The sequence below is a fragment of the Coregonus lavaretus genome (genome assembly GCF_964263955.1).
Source record: "Coregonus lavaretus genome assembly, chromosome: 26".
Taxonomy (NCBI): domain Eukaryota; kingdom Metazoa; phylum Chordata; class Actinopteri; order Salmoniformes; family Salmonidae; genus Coregonus; species Coregonus lavaretus.
Genome location: NC_140013.1, coordinates 13887714 through 13905844, shown reverse-complemented (window position 1 = coordinate 13905844; position 18131 = coordinate 13887714). Strand labels below are relative to the sequence as shown.

At 45.9% G+C, this 18131-nt stretch overlaps 1 protein-coding gene and 1 pseudogene across 3 annotated transcripts; one reads left to right on the top strand and one right to left on the bottom strand.

Moving 5' to 3' along the window:
* Positions 1-449: 449 nt before the first annotated feature.
* Positions 450-10281, bottom strand: LOC311102065 (proteasome subunit alpha type-6-like). Of its 2 annotated transcripts, none has more exons than XM_084143284.1 (7): positions 9961-10281; positions 9408-9502; positions 9019-9100; positions 8770-8925; positions 1354-1532; positions 1133-1227; positions 450-938 (listed from the first exon to the last, which is right to left on the bottom strand). In XM_084143284.1, exons 1-7 carry the CDS (start codon positions 10034-10036, stop codon positions 881-883), a joined length of 741 nt encoding a protein of 246 aa, XP_083999410.1. In that variant the 5' UTR covers positions 10037-10281; the 3' UTR covers positions 450-880. The 2 variants fall into 2 exon arrangements, with proteins under 2 accessions (XP_083999410.1, XP_083999411.1); XM_084143285.1 differs by having other exon boundaries at positions 10135-10276.
* A 1921-nt stretch (positions 10282-12202) lies between these two features.
* LOC311101355 (inositol-tetrakisphosphate 1-kinase-like) lies at positions 12203-15750 on the top strand (annotated as a pseudogene). Its single transcript has 10 exons — positions 12203-12285; positions 12445-12469; positions 13301-13424; positions 13513-13630; positions 13726-13824; positions 14125-14164; positions 14525-14690; positions 14880-14947; positions 15259-15421; positions 15620-15750. The product of its transcript is annotated as an inositol-tetrakisphosphate 1-kinase-like (transcript).
* Positions 15751-18131: the final 2381 nt, after the last annotated feature.

Below are 18131 nucleotides of genomic sequence, written 5' to 3'. Positions count from 1 at the left end.
TAGAGTTCACAGCGGGTAATGAATGCCTCATCACCAATGGTTATTCCCCATCATATGCAACAATGTCAATGAGCATCATCACCATCTTTCCTTTGCGGTACCTCAAACTGTCATGATTACCAGCAGAGATAAACTTTTATGAGTTGATTTTACTCCTGAGATTGTCTGAGCAGTGTCATAACATCATCCTAAAACCTACTCTGAGCTGGGAGTTTTTTTTGTCTTAAAACACGTTTTAACAGGATTCCTAGGACCTTTTCTGAGACGCTTTGCGGATACGTCCCAGCACTCCTACTCTAAGACATGTTGTGAATATGGACCCAGGTCTCTAGTTACATGTATCGAATCAAATAAATACAAAAGGTTAAGAACTACTGTGTCTTTTGTGATTCTACAGAAAACATCTAAGCTATCAGAATAAAAAAGGGATATTAGTGTTCTTTTGTTTTACTTGATGTGTTTTATTCTGTTACACAGTGTTTCTGTGGCAGGTGATAGATGACATGAGTAACGCTCTGGACACAGGCAGCTAAAACCCATTTGGTGGTCATAAACAATGGGGATCAATGAGATACAGACAATAAATATGAAACGATCCACACGATCAAACCAATCCAACAACAGGGGAATTCTAGTTACAGCCTGGCTGTATGTCCAAGAAGCTTTAATATGCAGACTGAAGGTGAAAATCAACCTGTGCAGATGTAAATAGTTGGAAAGTAGAAAAATATCCTAGTATTGTATAAGATGGGCCCTTCTGCAACAGCAGTCTGAAGCAGATCTACTGCAGTAGTATTGATGTCCTATTACTGAACGACTAGGTTAGTCTGTTCGTTAGTCAGCCTGACGCCTGACGTACTGTATGTGGATGGCTGCACCTCTATTCCCGCTCAGCAATGGCAACCAGGTGGGTGTCGATCTCTGTCTCAGAGAGTGTCCTGTGAGGGTGAAGAAGAGAAGATGAGAGTGGATGTTAGAAACAGGGTTGGGGAGAGAGAAAGAGAGAAGGAAAAATGAATTGACTATTGATCATTTGGCTGTTGTTCCCTTGTCTAAATCCTTGATCATTACCATATGAGCAAATAGAAAAACACAGTGATGATGAAATGCAGTTACTGTGATTGTATAGTACCTGAACTTGGGGCTTTCCTTAGTGACCACACCCACTTCAATTTCACTGGGTTTGAAGTCCATGGACAGAATAGAAGAGAGACAGGAGATGGCCAACTATAGGAGGAGAGAGGGAAAGAAACAGAGAGAGAGAGAGAGCGAGAGAGAGAGACTGAATACTGTACAGACTTTCACTTTTCGGAAGATGTTTCCATGAGTATCCAGGTGTAACCATCCCCCTACCTCCACAGTCATCTCATATGACAGCTCCGGCCTCTTCTTCAGTTTCTTCTCCAGGTAGCTGTTAGCCTCTGTCTGCTTGGCCCCCACGCTGGTGGCCCTGAAGCCACAGAAGTAGCCTGCCGGGTCACACTTAAACAGCATGGGACCCAGCTGGGGGTCCATGGCCACCAAGATCATACCTGGAGACATGGGGAGGAGAATGTTATGGGTCTGAGTCCTCTGTGTGGGAGTTAGGACTCACCTACTGCACTTGCTGTTTTTTCAATCACTTTGGTGCCATTTTCACAACTCCACTTTCACAACTCCATTTTCACAACTCCATTTTCACAACTCTAAGCACAAAAATCTAAACAGATCATCAAAATGGCTCATGTTTCAAACCTCTAAGCACATTTTCAGTTGACTGAGTGCAGCAAACAAATTCATAGTATTTTGTTCACGGCACCAAATCACTCTTTCAATTTGGATACATATTTGATCTACTGAACAAAAATATAAACGTAACATGTAATGTGTTGGTCCCATGTTTCATGACCTAAAATAAAAGATCCCAGAAATGTTCCATATGCACATAAAGCTTATTTCTCTCAAATGTTGTGCACAAATTTGTTTACATTCCTGTTAGTGAGCATTTCTCCTTTGCCAAGATAATCCATCCACCTGACAGGTGTGGCATATCAAGAAGCTGATTAAACAGCATGATCATTAAATAGGTGCACGTTGTACTGGGGACAATAAAAGGCCACTGAAATGTGCCGTTTTGTCACACAACACGATGCCACAAATGTCTCAAGTTTTGAGGGAGCGTGCAATTGACATGCTGACTGCAGGAATGTCAACCAGAGCTGTTGCCAGATAATTTTATGTTAATTTGTCTGCCATAAGCTGCCTCCAACGTTGTTTTAGGGAACTTGACAGTACGTCCAACTGGCCTCACAACTGCAGACCACGTGTATGGCGTTGTGTGGGCGAGTGGTTTGCTGATGTCAATGTTTTGAACAGAGTGCCAGTGGGGTTATGTTATGCGCAGGCATAAGCTACAGACAACAAACACAATTGCATTTTATCGATGGCAATTTAAATGCACAGAGATACTGTGACGAGATCCTGAGGCCCATTGTCGTGCAATTTATCCGCCGCCATCACCTCATGTTTCAGCATGATAATGCACGGCCCCATGTTGCAAGGATCTGTACACAATTCCTGGAAGCTGAAAATGTCCCAGTTCTTCCATGGCCTGCATACTCACCAGACATGTCACCCATTGAGCAAGTTTGGGATGCTTTGGATCAACATGTACGACAGCGTGTTCCAGTTCCCACCAATATCCAGCAACTTCGCACAGCCATTGAAGAGTGTCACGGTTTCGGCCGAGGCGGCCCCTCCTCCTTGTTCGGGCAGGTTTCGGCGGTCGTCGTCTCCGGAGTACTAGCTGCCACCGTTCTATGTTTCTTGTTTGATTGGTTTTGTCTGTTTGTCACACCTGTTTTGTGTTATGTCTCATTAAGCACCCTATTTAGTTCCTTGTTGTTAGTTAGGTGTTGTGTGTAATTGTTTCCTTGTCGTGTTGCTGCGCTACCTATTTTTGGTGCGCTATTTAGTAGTTTGCCTCCTTGTTGTTTTTAGGAGAGATTTACGCACATGTTTAGTGCGCCCGTTTGGTTACGCCTGTGCTCGCTTTTCTCGCCTCCGGGCTGTTCTTGGATTATTTTGTGTTGATTCTACTAAAGACTTTGTTTGGATATACTTCTGCGTCCTGCGCCTGATTCCACACCACACCTACCTACAGCAACTCTTGACAGAATTACACACCACATATGGAATCAGCAGGAGCACCCACCGACATCATGGAGGAGCGTCTTCGTGGTCAAGAGGATCGAATCAACCAGATCGGGCACGCCTTGGACCGCGTCATGAACACCCTCCATCGATGGGAGACAAGCGGGGTACCCACACCCCCACCTATCGCACCATCACCATCGGACAGCCCGCCCGTCCAACTACCGGAACCCAGTGGGATTCGGCTCTCGCTCCCGAGGGCGTACGACGGCACCGCTGCCGGGTGTCAGGGGTTCCTATTACAAGTGGAGCTCTACCTTGCCACCATACACCCGGCGCCCTCGGGATACGAGAGCGTTTCCGCCCTCATCTCCTGTCTCACCGGCAAGGCGTTGGAGTGGGCCAACGCCGAATGGAGGGGAATAGACGCCGCCACAGTCACCTATGCGGAGTTCTCCCGCCGCTTCCGTGCTGTCTTCGACCATCCACCAGAGGGGAAGGCGGCGGGGGAGCGTCTATTCCACCTCCGACAGGGGATGAGGAGCGCTCAAGAGTTTGCGCTGGAGTTCCGGACTCTGGCGGCAGATGCAGGGTGGAATGAGAGGGCCCTCATAGACCACTTTAGATGTAGCCTTCGGGAGGACGTCTGCAGAGAGTTAGCGTGCAGGGATACTACACTAACATTTGACCAGTTGGTGGACATGGCCATTCGGCTGGACACCCTGCTCGCGACCCGCGGACGTCCCAGGTGGGGGCCTCCCATTCCACCCTCCAGCGCCTCCGAGCCGAGCCCGATGGAGCTTGGAGGTGCTGGCGCTAGAGGGAGGAGAGGAAGGAGCCCGAGGGGGGCAGTCTCCTGCACCAACTGTGGCCGCGGAGGGCACACCGCGGCTAGGTGCTGGGGAGGGTCCCCTGGTGAGAGAGATGGCAGGTCACACATTGGGGAGTCCTCCCAGGTGAGTAGGCACCCTACTTACCCAGAGCTTTCTGTCGTACACATTACATTACCTGTTTGTTTCCCACAGGTTGCACCTCGTTCCCAGCATAAGGCGCTAGTCGATTCAGGCGCAGCTGGGAATTTTGTAGATCGTAAATTCTGTGTTAAGTTAGGGATTCCCCTCCTTCCAGTCGATAAGCCCTTCCCTGTACATGCCTTAGATAGTCGTCCGTTAGGATCTGGGTTGATTGGGGAGGTCACAGCGCCACTTAGGATGATGACGCAGGGGGGTCATGAGGAGACGATTCAACTCTATCTGATCGACTCTCCTGCGTATCCGGTGGTACTGGGGCTTCCCTGGTTGATTACCCATGATCCTACGATTTCGTGGCGAGAGAAGGCTCTTAAAGGGTGGTCTGCTCAGTGTGAGGGGCTATGTCTGGGTGTTTCCGTAGGGGCGACCTCGGTGGAGAGCCCGAACCAGATGCCAGCACTGCACATTCCGCCTGAGTATGAGGATTTGGCACTCGTGTTTAGTAAGACCAGAGCGGCACGGTTGCCGCCTCATAGACAGGGGGATTGTGCGATAGACCTCCAGATAGGAGCTGCGCTCCCGCGGAGCCATGTGTATCCTTTGTCACAGGAGGAGAAAAGGGCAATGGAGACTTACATTGCCGAGTCTCTGAGACAGGGATACATACGGCCTTCCACTTCTCCCGCGTCCTCAAGCTTATTTTTTGTGAAGAAAAAGGATGGAGGTTTGCGTCCGTGTATTGATTACCGCGGTCTCAATCAGGTGACTGTGAAATATAGTTATCCACTCCCGCTGATTGCGACCATGACGGAGTCATTACACGGGGCACGGTTCTTCACAAAATTGGACCTCAGGAGCGCATATAACTTGGTGCGCATTAGGGAGGGCGATGAGTGGAAGACAGCATTTAGTACTACCTCCGGCCATTACGAGTATCTCGTCATGCCATATGGGTTAATGAATGCTCCATCAGTCTTCCAATCGTTTGTAGATGAGATTTTCCGGGACATGCAGGCGCAGGGAGTAGTGGTGTACATAGATGATATTCTTGTGTACAGTTCTACTCGGGCCGAGCATGTAGCCCTGGTGCGCAGGGTATTGAGGAGACTGTTGGAGCATGACCTGTATGTCAAAGCCGAGAAATGTCTGTTCTTTCAGGAGTCAGTTTCCTTTTTGGGTTACCAGTTGTCTGCGTCAGGGGTGAGAATGGAGGTGGACCGAGTGTCTGCCGTGCGTAATTGGCAAACCCCAACTACAGTTAAAGAGGTGCAGCGGTTATTGGGTTTTGCGAATTACTACCGGAGGTTTATCCGGGGTTTTGGACAGGTGGCAGCTCCCATAACGTCTCTTCTGAAGGGGGGTCCGGTGCGCTTGCAGTGGTCGGCTGAAGCGGACAGGGCCTTTGGGAGACTGAAGGACCTGTTTACCTCGGCTCCGGTGCTGGCGCACCCGGATCCCGCTTTACCCTTCCAAGTAGAGGTGGACGCGTCCGAGGCCGGTATCGGGGCAGTTCTTTCACAACGGTCCGGCACACCACCTAAGCTCCGCCCCTGTGCTTTTTATTCTAAGAAGCTCAGTCCGGCGGAGCGGAATTATGACGTAGGGGACAGGGAGCTGTTAGCCGTAGTACAGGCCCTAAAGGTGTGGAGGCATTGGCTTGAGGGGGCTCAACACCCTTTCCTCATTCTGACCGACCACCGTAACCTGGAATACATTCGGGCAGCTAGGAGACTGAATCCTCGCCAGGCTCGATGGACTATGTTTCTCGCCCGGTTTGTGTTCAAGATCACTTACATCCCTGGGTCCCAGAACGGGAAGGCAGATGCCCTGTCCCGGCGGTATGACACGGAGGAGAGGTGCGTGGAGCCCATTCCCATACTACCGGAGTCTTGTCTGGTGGCACCGGTGGTGTGGGAGGTCGATGCGGAGATCGAGCGGGCATTACGCACCGACCCTAGCCCTCCACAGTGTCCGGTGGGTCGGACGTACGTCCCGCTCGAGGTCCGGGATCGGCTGATTTATTGGGCTCACACGTCACCCTCCTCTGGACATCCAGGTATTGGCCGGACAGTGCACTGCCTTAGTACGAAGTACTGGTGGCCAACGTTAGCCAGGGATGTGAGGGTTTATGTCTCCTCCTGCTCAGTGTGTGCCCAGTGTAAGGCGCCCAGACACCTGCCCAGGGGTAAATTACAACCCCTGCCCGTTCCACAGCGACCCTGGTCTCACCTCTCGGTGGATTTTGTTACCGACCTTCCCTCCTCACAAGGGAATACCACCATCCTGGTCGTTGTGGATCGGTTCTCGAAGGCCTGTCGTCTCCTTCCCATGCCGGGTCTTCCTACTGCCCTACAGACCGCTGAGGCTCTATTTACTCACGTCTTCCGGCATTACGGGGTACCCGAGGATATAGTGTCCGATCAAGGCCCCCAGTTTACCTCCAGAGTCTGGAGAGCCTTTATGGAACGGTTGGGGGTCTCGGTGAGCCTTACCTCGGGCTACCACCCGGAGAGTAATGGGCAGGTCGAACGAGTCAACCAGGATGTGGGTAGGTTTCTGAGGTCATATTGTCAGGGCCGGCCGGAGGAGTGGGCGAGATATGTGCCCTGGGCCGAGATGGCACAGAACTCTCTCCGCCACTCCTCCACTAGACTAACCCCTTTCCAGTGTGTGTTAGGGTACCAGCCGGTTCTGGCACCTTGGCATGAGAGCCAGATCGAGGCCCCTGCTGTGGATGAGTGGGTGCGGCGCTCAGAGGAGACGTGGAACGCTGCACACGTCCATCTGCAGCGAGCCATCCGTCGACAGAAGACGAGCGCCGACCTACACCGCAGTGAGGGGCCAGTGTACGCACCTGGAGATCGAGTCTGGCTCTCAACCAGAAACCTGCCCCTCCGCCTGCCCTGCCGGAAGCTGGGTCGGCGGTTTGTGGGGCCTTTTAAAGTTCTGAGGAGATTGAACGAGGTGTGTTACAGGTTACAACTGCCCATTGATTACAAGAATATTAGGAGCGGTGCTGGGTGCCGAGGAGGGACATTCTGGATCCGTCCCTGCTGACCGAATTCCATCGTGGTCATCCTACGCGCCCTGCTCCGCGTCCTCCTGGTCGTCCCCGAGGCCGGGGGCGGCGCACGGCTGGAGCCGCGCGTCAAGGGGGGGGGTACTGTCACGGTTTCGGCCGAGGCGGCCCCTCCTCCTTGTTCGGGCAGGTTTCGGCGGTCGTCGTCTCCGGAGTACTAGCTGCCACCGTTCTATGTTTCTTGTTTGATTGGTTTTGTCTGTTTGTCACACCTGTTTTGTGTTATGTCTCATTAAGCACCCTATTTAGTTCCTTGTTGTTAGTTAGGTGTTGTGTGTAATTGTTTCCTTGTCGTGTTGCTGCGCTACCTATTTTTGGTGCGCTATTTAGTAGTTTGCCTCCTTGTTGTTTTTAGGAGAGATTTACGCACATGTTTAGTGCGCCCGTTTGGTTACGCCTGTGCTCGCTTTTCTCGCCTCCGGGCTGTTCTTGGATTATTTTGTGTTGATTCTACTAAAGACTTTGTTTGGATATACTTCTGCGTCCTGCGCCTGATTCCACACCACACCTACCTACAGCAACTCTTGACAAAGAGGAGTGGGACAACATTCCACAGGCCACAATCAACAGCCTCATCAACTCTATGCGAAGGAGATGTTGCGTTGCATGAGGCAAATGGTGGTCACACCAGATACTGACAGGTTTTCTGATCCACGCCCATATCTTTATTTTTAAGATATCTGTGACCAATAGATGCATATCTGTATTCCCAGTCATGTGAAATCCATAGATTAGGGCCTAATGAATTTATTTCAATTGACTGATTTCCTTATATGAACTGTAACTTAGTAAAATCTTAGAAATTGTTATATGTTGCATTTATATTTTTGCTCAGTATAAGTATCTACGTTTCAAAATGCAATATTCACTTTACTTTTGATATGATTTTCTTGACATTTGTTAACAATACAATTAACTATTACTGAATAAAACTGCTCAAAACGGATAACTACTGAACCAAAATTATGTAGTGCCTAGTTAATGTATATTTACATTTACATTTTAGTCATTTAGCAGACGCTCTTATCCAGAGCGACTTACAGTTAGTGAATATTTTTTTTTTATTTTTTATACTGGCCCCCCGTGGGAATCGAACCCACAACCCTGGCGTTGCAAACGCCATGCTCTATCAACTGAGCTACATCCCTGCCGGCCATTCCCTCCCCTACCCTGGACGAATTGTGCGCCGCCCATGAGTCTCCCGGTCGCGGCCGGCTGTGACAGAGACTGGATTCGAACCAGGATCTCTAGTGGCACAGTTAGCACTGCGATGCAGTGCCTTAGACCACTGCGCCACTCAGGAGATATATATAGTTTGATAACTGCTGAACACTGTAGAATTCTATATATTTTTATGTATAAATGTATCAATTTGACATCAATTTCTGTTGTAAGGTAAAACCAAATCATATATGGATGTGGCTGTAAATACTACATCATCATTCTCCATCAGCTAGTGTGCCTTAATAGGACAAAGTGGAAAGACTCACTCTATGTGCTACCATTTGGAATGATGGTGTAGTGAATCAATGGAGAGTAAGAGGAACGAGAGACAGGGTGACAGCAGGACAGGGCTACACCACTCACAGCATCCCAGAGGTCTCATCTCAGCGTTCTGTGTGTAGACCTGGGAGATGTCCGCCATTCTCCGACACAACATGTCTGCTGTGATGTCATATCCAAACTTGTACTTCCATTCGGCAGCCTCCACTCGTGCCCTGTGGACCTGGGACCGACTGTCCGCTGAGGGGGAGAGGAAGAGAGAGTAAAAGGATGTGTGTGTGTGTGTGTGTGTGTGTGTGTGATGTGAGATGTCGTCTGTGCCATTATACACACCATTGTGTCCTGTCATCACACATCCAATGCGTGGGGTAAGTGGGTACATGTTGGTCAGAGTGGCAGAATCCAGCAGCTTGTCCTGTGTTATAATGACAGGGTCACATATATACATACATATAGTAGATGATACCTCATTGTTGTTAGGAATATTGTGTTGATTCCACAATATCAACTTTCCTTGGACAAGCTTTAACAAATCCGTGGCGTGTGCCCTGTCAGCAGAAATGCTCGAGACACCACTCTGTCATGCTTCACTGTTCATGACTGACTCTTTCTCTAAAGCCAGATATCAACATTATTTTTCTAATTTGGATGAAGTCAAACAACTAAGAAAAAAGCTCCAGGTACATGGAGATGTAGCTATGGTCCAAAGCTGAATATCTTACCGGCACTTTCTTCTGTGTGACCACCACAGCACAGTCTGTCCCCCGCACGCCCAGTGATGTCAACCCACCCTGCGCGATGGCTTTGAAGGCATACTCTGAGGCACAACACATAAGAACATGAGATTATAATTCTTAAATATAGGCTAACTTTTAAAAGCTGCATGGGGTACACAGGGGGCTTGGAATAATGTAGGTCTAAAGGTGTTCTTGGGAAAGTCTCAAACATTGGTAGATTGCTTTATTGACGGACATATTATACCACAGACAAGTAAAGCACATTTAAAACATTTGTTTTTCCCCCAAATATTATATGTGAAATACACAAATACACTATGTGTATATGTTTATAATCACAATATGTTTATAATCACAATATACTACACTTTTGGCCTATGGGGATGCTCATCATCAGATACAGATACAGCGCAACACATTCACAGCGCGAATATCTTACAATTTAGATGATATAGAACGATACCTATACAGAGGCTATACTAGCCTAGTTCATCCCCTGCATGAAACAAAACTGGAGGAATGAAGCAAAATATCTCACCGACTTGATAGAGGCGGCCCTCAGGAGAAAAAATCGTAATGTGTCGGTCAAATCCAGCATTCGAACCACGGGACATTGCTTTGCGTCAAATGATGCTCACCTAAAGTGAACTTTCTGCGAGTTACCTGTTACCTTTTATGCAGTAGCCTAATAGACTTATAGGACTATATTCACCGTTTTTTTCTGTTGCAGTAAAACAAGAAGATCACTCTACAATAGAGAGCAGACGACGATAAAGGTGTTTGTTGAGCTTCCCGGTGGAGTTTTACTTTCTCTTTCTTTTTTCAATGAACCTTGAAAAGGCTGGCACATGTGTGTTGTGAACAACATTAGCGTGAGCAGCAAAAGTGGAATCGGTGTTTTGCCTTCAAAATAAAAGTTCCAGATTGAAACTAAAGCAAACTGATAAAAATAGTGGAATCATGCCACAATTGGACTATAATGCTAAACAAGGTTTGAATGTTGCTATACAAATTCAACAAAATATAATAATTAGTTAATTAGACACAAAAAAAAGTTTGGTATGCGAAACGCAGCATCATATGATGCTAAATGCATCATACAGGCTGTCTCCTAAGTGGCGCAGTGGTCTAAGGCACTGCATCAAATGCTAGAGATCCTGGTTCGTATCCAGGCTCTGTCGTAGCTGGCCGCGACCGGTAGACCCATGGGGTGGCGCACAATTGTCCCAGGGTAGGGGAGGGAATGGCCGGCAGGGATGTAGCTCAGTTGGTAGAGGGTTGTGGGTTCAATTCCCACGGGGGGGCAGTATGAAAAATAAAAAAAATGATGTATGCACTCACTAACTGTGAGTCGCTCTGGATAAGAGCATCTGCTAAAATGTATTTCTGTATATTGAAAACTTGATTGCTGAAATGGAAAACTGTTTGGGACTATAGACCAATGAAACAAATACCAAAATATCGTTTTTGGGTGGAGTTTCCTTTACATTCCTTCAGTAAGAGCTATGATGCTAATATTTGTATACACTCTACATAGTTGTGTTCTGTGAGTGTCACTGAGTAGGCTGATACCCCATTTACTTTTTTGTGTCAAATTAACAAATTATTATCTTTTGCTGAATTTCTATAACAACATTCTAACTTTCTTTCGCGTTATCTAGTCCAGGTGTGGCATGATTCCACGAGTTGTATCCGTTTGCATCAGTTTCAATAGGGAACTTTTATTTTGAAGGTAATCCGCCGATTGCACTATTGCTGCTCACGTTAACAACACACTGGTAAGGCTGGTTATAATATGATCGCAATAAGGAAGTTGTCTGTGGAAGGAAATAGGCCTACTGGCAAAATAAATCATAAGAAAATATTTATCTGAGTCATGCACCATTATGCACAAGTTCTGTATGTTATACTACGTTTTTTAGAGGAAAAACGTTTTCACTTAGACCCTCTTTCCAGCATTGGGTAACATCCCGCGTCCCCCCCTGTGGGCACAAGCAGTGTTCATGATTCCAACTGTTCACACCCCTCTTGTTGGAGAGAACATTTCGCAGGTTTAAAGCAAATTTTCTTGCAATTCTATACATTTTGCCATGTCTAATGTGTATTCACGTGATATTTGAATGACTCAAACCTTACAACAAAATATATGGGCTAAAATACCTGATGGTTGATCTAGACATTTCTGACAAGTTATAAATAGCTCTCTAAGGTATGCAATGATTGACATGACAAGAGGAACCCCCCCCCCCGCCCTACAGTATATGAAAACCTATGCCTACTCCCATTTCGTAAAGAAGAGGTATCTCTCTCTCTCAATTCAGTTCAATTCAATTTCAATTTAAGGGCTTTATTGGCATGGGAAACGTATGTTAACAAAGCAAGTGAAGTAGATAGTAAACAAAAGTGAAATAAACAATAAATATTAACAGTAAACATTACACTCAGAAGTTTCAAAAGAATAAAGACATTTCAAATGTCATATTATGTATATATACAGTGTTGTAACAATGTGCAAATAGTTAAAGTACAAATGGGAAAATAAATAAACATAAATATGGGTTGTATTTACAATGGTCTCTCTCTCGTTCTCTCTCTCTCTCTCTCTCTCTCTCTCTCTCTCTCCTCTCTCTCTCTCTCTCTCTCTCTCTCTCTCTCTCTCTCTCTCTCTCTCTCTCTCTCTCTCTCTCTCTCTCTCTCTCTCTCTCTCTCTCTCACGCCCCCAAGTCATCAGTATTGCCTACCCTTTGTCCAACCAGCCTAGGCATTGCTCCTCTGCCCAAATGTCTGGGCGCAGGGTAGGTTTCTGTCTGAGCGACAAGAAACGGAGACGAATTAATCTGGTTGCTTTTGCTGAGCTTTGTGCGTAAGTTTAAACTTTTAATTTGTGTTCTTGCAAACATAATACTAATGTAGGCTACAATGGAGCTTCTCCTGCAGCCTTACTCATATGCGATCTCCTTGGTGTAACTGTCCTAAATTGTCACTTAACATTTTAATTCAACATTGAATTCCTTCTGGTCAGGAGCCACGGTGTTGAGGTGGTTGAGGTAAGTCAATTTCATTACATTGCATTATGTTCTTAGGTTTAAGATGGAAGACATCAGAATAGTGTCATTATAAAGTTGCAAAAAATAAATCAGTAGGCATGTGAGTAATAGCTTTATAGTGTAGTTGGGAAACAAGTTATACCAGTTGAACGATTGATGGTTTTTATTAAACTATCATAAAATGTTTGTATTTAATTTATGTGTCACATAGACACACACAACATAAAGTGTATTAGCTGACTGTCATCCTTTGTTTGCACTTTTATTACTCCAACTATGTCTCCCAATTCCCATCATCAGCTCTCTCACCCTACCCTCTCTCTCTCTCTCTCTCTCTCTCTCTCTCTCTCTCTCTTCTCTCTCTCTCTCTCTCTCACCCTACCCCCCCCCCCCTCTCTCTCTCTCAATTCAATTCAAGGGGCATGGGAAACATCACTCTCTCTCTCTCATCTCTCTCTCTCTCTCTCTCTCTCTCTCTCTCTCTCTCTCTCTCTCTCTCTCCTATCTCTCTCTCTCTCTCTCACCCTACCCCCCCCCTCTCTCTCTCTTCTCTCTCAATTCAATTCAAGGGGCATGGGAAACATCACTCTCTCTCTCTCTCTCTCTCTCACTTACTCCTTCTCTCCCGTCTGTCTCTGTCGCTGTCTTGTCAGTTTCAGATGTCTGACATGCCAGTCGTTTCTGTCACTGCCACCTGCAGTCACCTGCTTGGAGCTCCTCTCAAACGAGGAGGGGAACAATAGCTGTAGTGTTTGCCTCACAAGTGCTTGTCCAAGTTGTGCCTGAGGCAGAGGATATTTCATTCACACTTATTTTTCTCTCCTGATACAGATAGACCTCAGCCAGCCATTGGAGTCTCAAGGACCCTTTGAGGTCATTGTACACAAGCTCTCTGATGTCATTGTTGAGGCCGAGTACGACAGCCAATCACAACAGCTCCCTCGACAACTTCCAGGTATGGGAAAATGGCCCATTTAATGGTGTTCAACAGCGGTAACAGCATCATATTTTATCATACTAAAGTATATGTTTGTGTGTTTCAGGGTTATGTGTCCGCCCATCCCCATACTGTTCTTCTGGACCCCCTTCCAGGCAATGAGCCAGCTACTGATCGCTTTGCCTCCTATCGGATTATGAGCCATCTCCAGAACTCCCTGAGAGGTACAGTACAGTAGCCTCACTGTCCCTCCTCTAGACATCTAATCAAGCCAAGCACTCTATCTCCTTATGCTCTTCCTGATCCCGCCCCCCTGTAGACTGGCGAATCAGCAGCCCTCCCTACCTGGAGATCAGCACCAGTGACCTGTCAGTCATCCAGGAGGACGTGGAGAGCAAGGGCCTCAGCTTCCCTCTGAGTCAGTGAGGGACTGTCTACAACCAAACACATAAACATACAGCTAATGAATCTTATCGTATACAGAGCCTTCACATTCAGTTTTTGGCAACTCCTTTTATCTAATTTATAAGACATTTACGGCTGATTTCCCGGACACAGATTAGCCTAGTCCTTGGAATAAGAAGCATGTTCAATGGAGATTGTCCATTGAAAGTGCTTTTTAGTCTAGGACTAGGCTTAACCTGTGACTGGGAAACTGTCCCATAAGTTCGTGTGTTGTATTGTGTCTCCTCACACTCACTATTCCTCTTCCTCTTAGTCTGTAAAACCAGGGTGCTCATGGATCCCGCTCCCATGAGGTAAGAGACTGTCTGTCTTTCTATTGCTCAAAAGTATTTTTGCATATTTGTTACCATTTTCTGCGGCTCAGTGTATTGCTACTTTGTTGACACTGTGATCTCTCTCTATAGATGTGTATTGGTGTTTAGTGGCCCATGGCTCTCCCTCTAGTTTTTCAGACTTTAATAATAATAATAATATGCCATTTAGCAGACGCTTTTATCCAAAGCGACTTACAGTCGTGCGTGCATACATTTTTTTTTTTGTGTATGGGTGGTCCCGGGGATCGAACCCACTACCTTGGCGTTACAAGCGCCGTGCTCTACCAGCTGAGCTACAGAGGACCACTTTAGTGTCCCTGCTCTCTCTCCATACCATAGATGTCTCTGATCTTCAGTATGGCTGGTCTGTCAGATGCCCACCCTCCCTGTGTGCTGCAGAGCTTCGTCAACCACGGTGCCGTGCTGCACAAGGTGTTTGTGGTGGGAGAGGACCACTTCACTGTGGAGAGGCCCTCGCTGAAGAACTTCCCCCCTGGACCCCATGGTCAGTGTGGACACACCCTCACCTCTTCTCCCTCTCTCTCTCTCTCTCTCTCTCTCTCTCTCTCTCTCTCTCTCTCTCTCTCTCTCTCTCTCTCTCTCGCTCTGTCTCATTCTCATGCTTATACTGTTTTTAATAATCTGTTGCAATAAAACTTCTTCCTAATGTCTATGGTGTGTTTTGTGACTCCAGAGAGGAAGACAATCTTCTTCAACAGCCACGAGGTGTCCAAGCCAGAGTCCTGCTCCCACCTCACTGCAGTTAGTACGACCTCAACTCTGTTCAATTTGATTCACTGGCACTGATTCCTGTACAAACGAATTCAATCTCTTTTACCCTGTTCTACTTGACCCACTGTCTGCAATAGGTTATGTACCGTATTCATAATGCGTCTCAAAGTAGTAGTGCTGACCTAAGATCAGTTTGGCTATTTAGATCATAATGAGTAAGATCACATAGACAGGGGGACCTGATCCTAGATCAGCATTCCTACTCTGATACACTTTGTGAATACAGACCCTGAACAGATGAACTGATCATCTGTCCTGTGTCCTGTGGTGTTGTGTCTCAGCTGGATGAGAAGATGCCAAGGCTGCCTCCCCCCAGTGGTGAGGCCATGGTGGCCCTAGTGAGGGAGCTGAGGGCAGAGCTGGGCATGGCTCTGTTCGGGGTGGACGTCATCTTCAACATCAACACACATACCCTCACCATTATCGACATTAACATCTTCCCAGGTCACTGGACTTTTCCATCCTTCATTTCCATTATACATTTGTCATTAACAGACGCTCTTATCCAGAGCGATTTACAGTCATGAAAGTGACTTTATACTGCTGTATTTGCTTCCATGTTACACTTTCACTCTTACTCAATGTCATGTTCTCTCTCTAGCTCTCTCTCATCAACCCTATCTTTCCGTCCCCCTCTTCCAGGCTATGAGGGAGTGCCTCAGTTCTTCTCCTCCCTCCTCAGTCACATTGAGTCAGTATTGGACCACCGGGAACTGGAAGTCCCCCAGGCAACATGTCCTCCTGCTCCATCTGCCCCCCAGGCTGACCTCTGAACTCTGACCTGGGTTCACCGTTGACCCTTGACCCTGACCTGGTTCATCCGCTCTGATACATCCAGAAAGCCCCTGGAAGTAGGAGACCTAATTGACGATGGTTGCCTTTAAATAAGTCTCATAATCTGGGTCTGAGTCACCTCTCCTTGCAGACACATAGGTGTCAGGATTTTGTATGAATAGACAGAGACTCTGATCAGTCAATGAAGACAACCAACCACTACTATTATAGAAGTAACAATGATTGAGAAATATCATACATTGTGATTTTATTGATTGACATGTAGCATATAAGACACAGCAGGCACAGACGCAGGACTCTGATTGGGCCAGTACAATTACAAATGTTGACCTCCACTAATTTGTCCTTTACATCCCACTTACAATCCACAACCCTTTGCTGATTAAATACATTTGGTAAATACATTTCTAAATGTTGAAATGGTATACATTCTTGAGTAAATCTCACAACACGTAGTGAGTAGCCAGTTTGACTTCTTACATGGTGTTGATGTGTTTTATATTAGTTTTATATGAGTCCGAACAGTTACCAGTGTTATATAATTAAACAATAAGGCCCGAGGAGGTGTGGTATATGGCCAATATACCACGGCTAAGGGCTGTTCTTACGCACTACACAACACGGAGTGCCTGGAGACAGCCCTTAGTCGTGGTATATTGGCAATATACCACAAACCCCCGAGGTGCCTTATTGCTATTATAAACTGGTAACAAACGTAACTAGAGCAGTAAAAACAAATGTTTTGTCATACCCGTGGTATACGGTCTGATATACCACGACCGTCAGCCAATCAGATTTCAGGGCTCGAACCACCCAGTTTATAATTGTAAATCAATGTTAGATAGAAAAGGAGTGTTTATATTTAAAAGTCCATTTATGATGCATTTTAATTACATAATAAAGTACATTTACAGAAAATCATCATAATATATTTGGCTTTAATATGTACATTTTTATAGCTTTATAGGTTTTAATAAGTTGTCTTAATATTCTTCTTCTTCTTCTTGTATTGCAGTTATTGTTGTTCCTCCACATTTGTTATTAACCATGCAACTGTGTAGCACGTAGTGCACTTATGTTGATTTAACATGTGGGGGCACTGTTTCCTAATATTTCTTATTCAAACATGGCTGCATAACAGTGGAGTTCACAAACCATGAAAAATGATGAGGATGATTATCTATATCTTACCAACTTTAAAAAAAAGTTTTAGAACAGTCATTGTTTATTATGACCAAATACTAGAAATGGCTTAGTGTGTCACTCCCTTCTCTAGACTTCCTTGGCTGGTTAAGATAAGAGTGCAAAGCTGGGAGAAGAGCTGGGGTGCCACCCTGGCCATAGAAATATAATTACTAGAACTGACATTCCCATTCATTCTATTTCTATGACTCTTGACCACCTGGGTGACCCAAACTGCAAACAAAAATAACTAAACTTCAGGAAACCTCATGCTCATCTTATTATATAACATTATGTTATGTTATGTACATCAATACTATCAATCAATTAATCCAATTGTATTGATAAAGCCCTTTTTACATCAGCAGATGTCAACCCAGCCTAAAACCCCAAACAGCAAGCAATGCAGATGTAGAAGCACGGTGGCTAGGAAAAACTCCCTAGAAAGGCAGAAACCTAGGAAGAAACCTACAGAGGAACCAGGCTCTGAGGGGTTTCCGTGGTCACACACCTTCTCTTTCTGAGGGAAGAACTCAATTGCATACTCCTCACGTCCTCTCCTCATCTCCTTCTCAAAACCCATTGGATGAGAAAGCCAGACGTCCCTCCCCTCTGACCTTCTCCTCCAATGGGTTTTGAGAAGGAGGCGAGGAGAGCGGACGCGAGGAGTATGCAATGGAGATTCTCCCTGAGTGTCACCCCAGTTCTTAATTAACAGTCTGATATTAACAGTACATTAGCCAGATAGCACAATCCTCACATTTTGTTGATATACTCATGGAAATCAATCATAGAAATCAAAATGTCAATATTATAAATAACAGTGATACATTGCTTACATTAACAGTCTCAATGACCGTAACAAATCTCACACATAGATTTTTAATTATTGCACAAAATATCTACACGAGACATATCGTAAAGGAGACATCTTTCCCAATTCCTTGTATTATGAGATGTAGACTAACTATAGCTTTACATGGGCAAGGTTGTAGATCTTGCCTACTAAACAATCTTTGATAATGGCAGCACACAGAAAGACTGACATCTAAAGAGCTCTGAATGCAGTATGAGAGTTAGGGGATGGGGAGAAGAGTACATGTATGTTTGTAGTAAAATGCAACTACATGCAGAAGTACATCCCATCTAAAGCATTATGATTATACCATGTTACTAA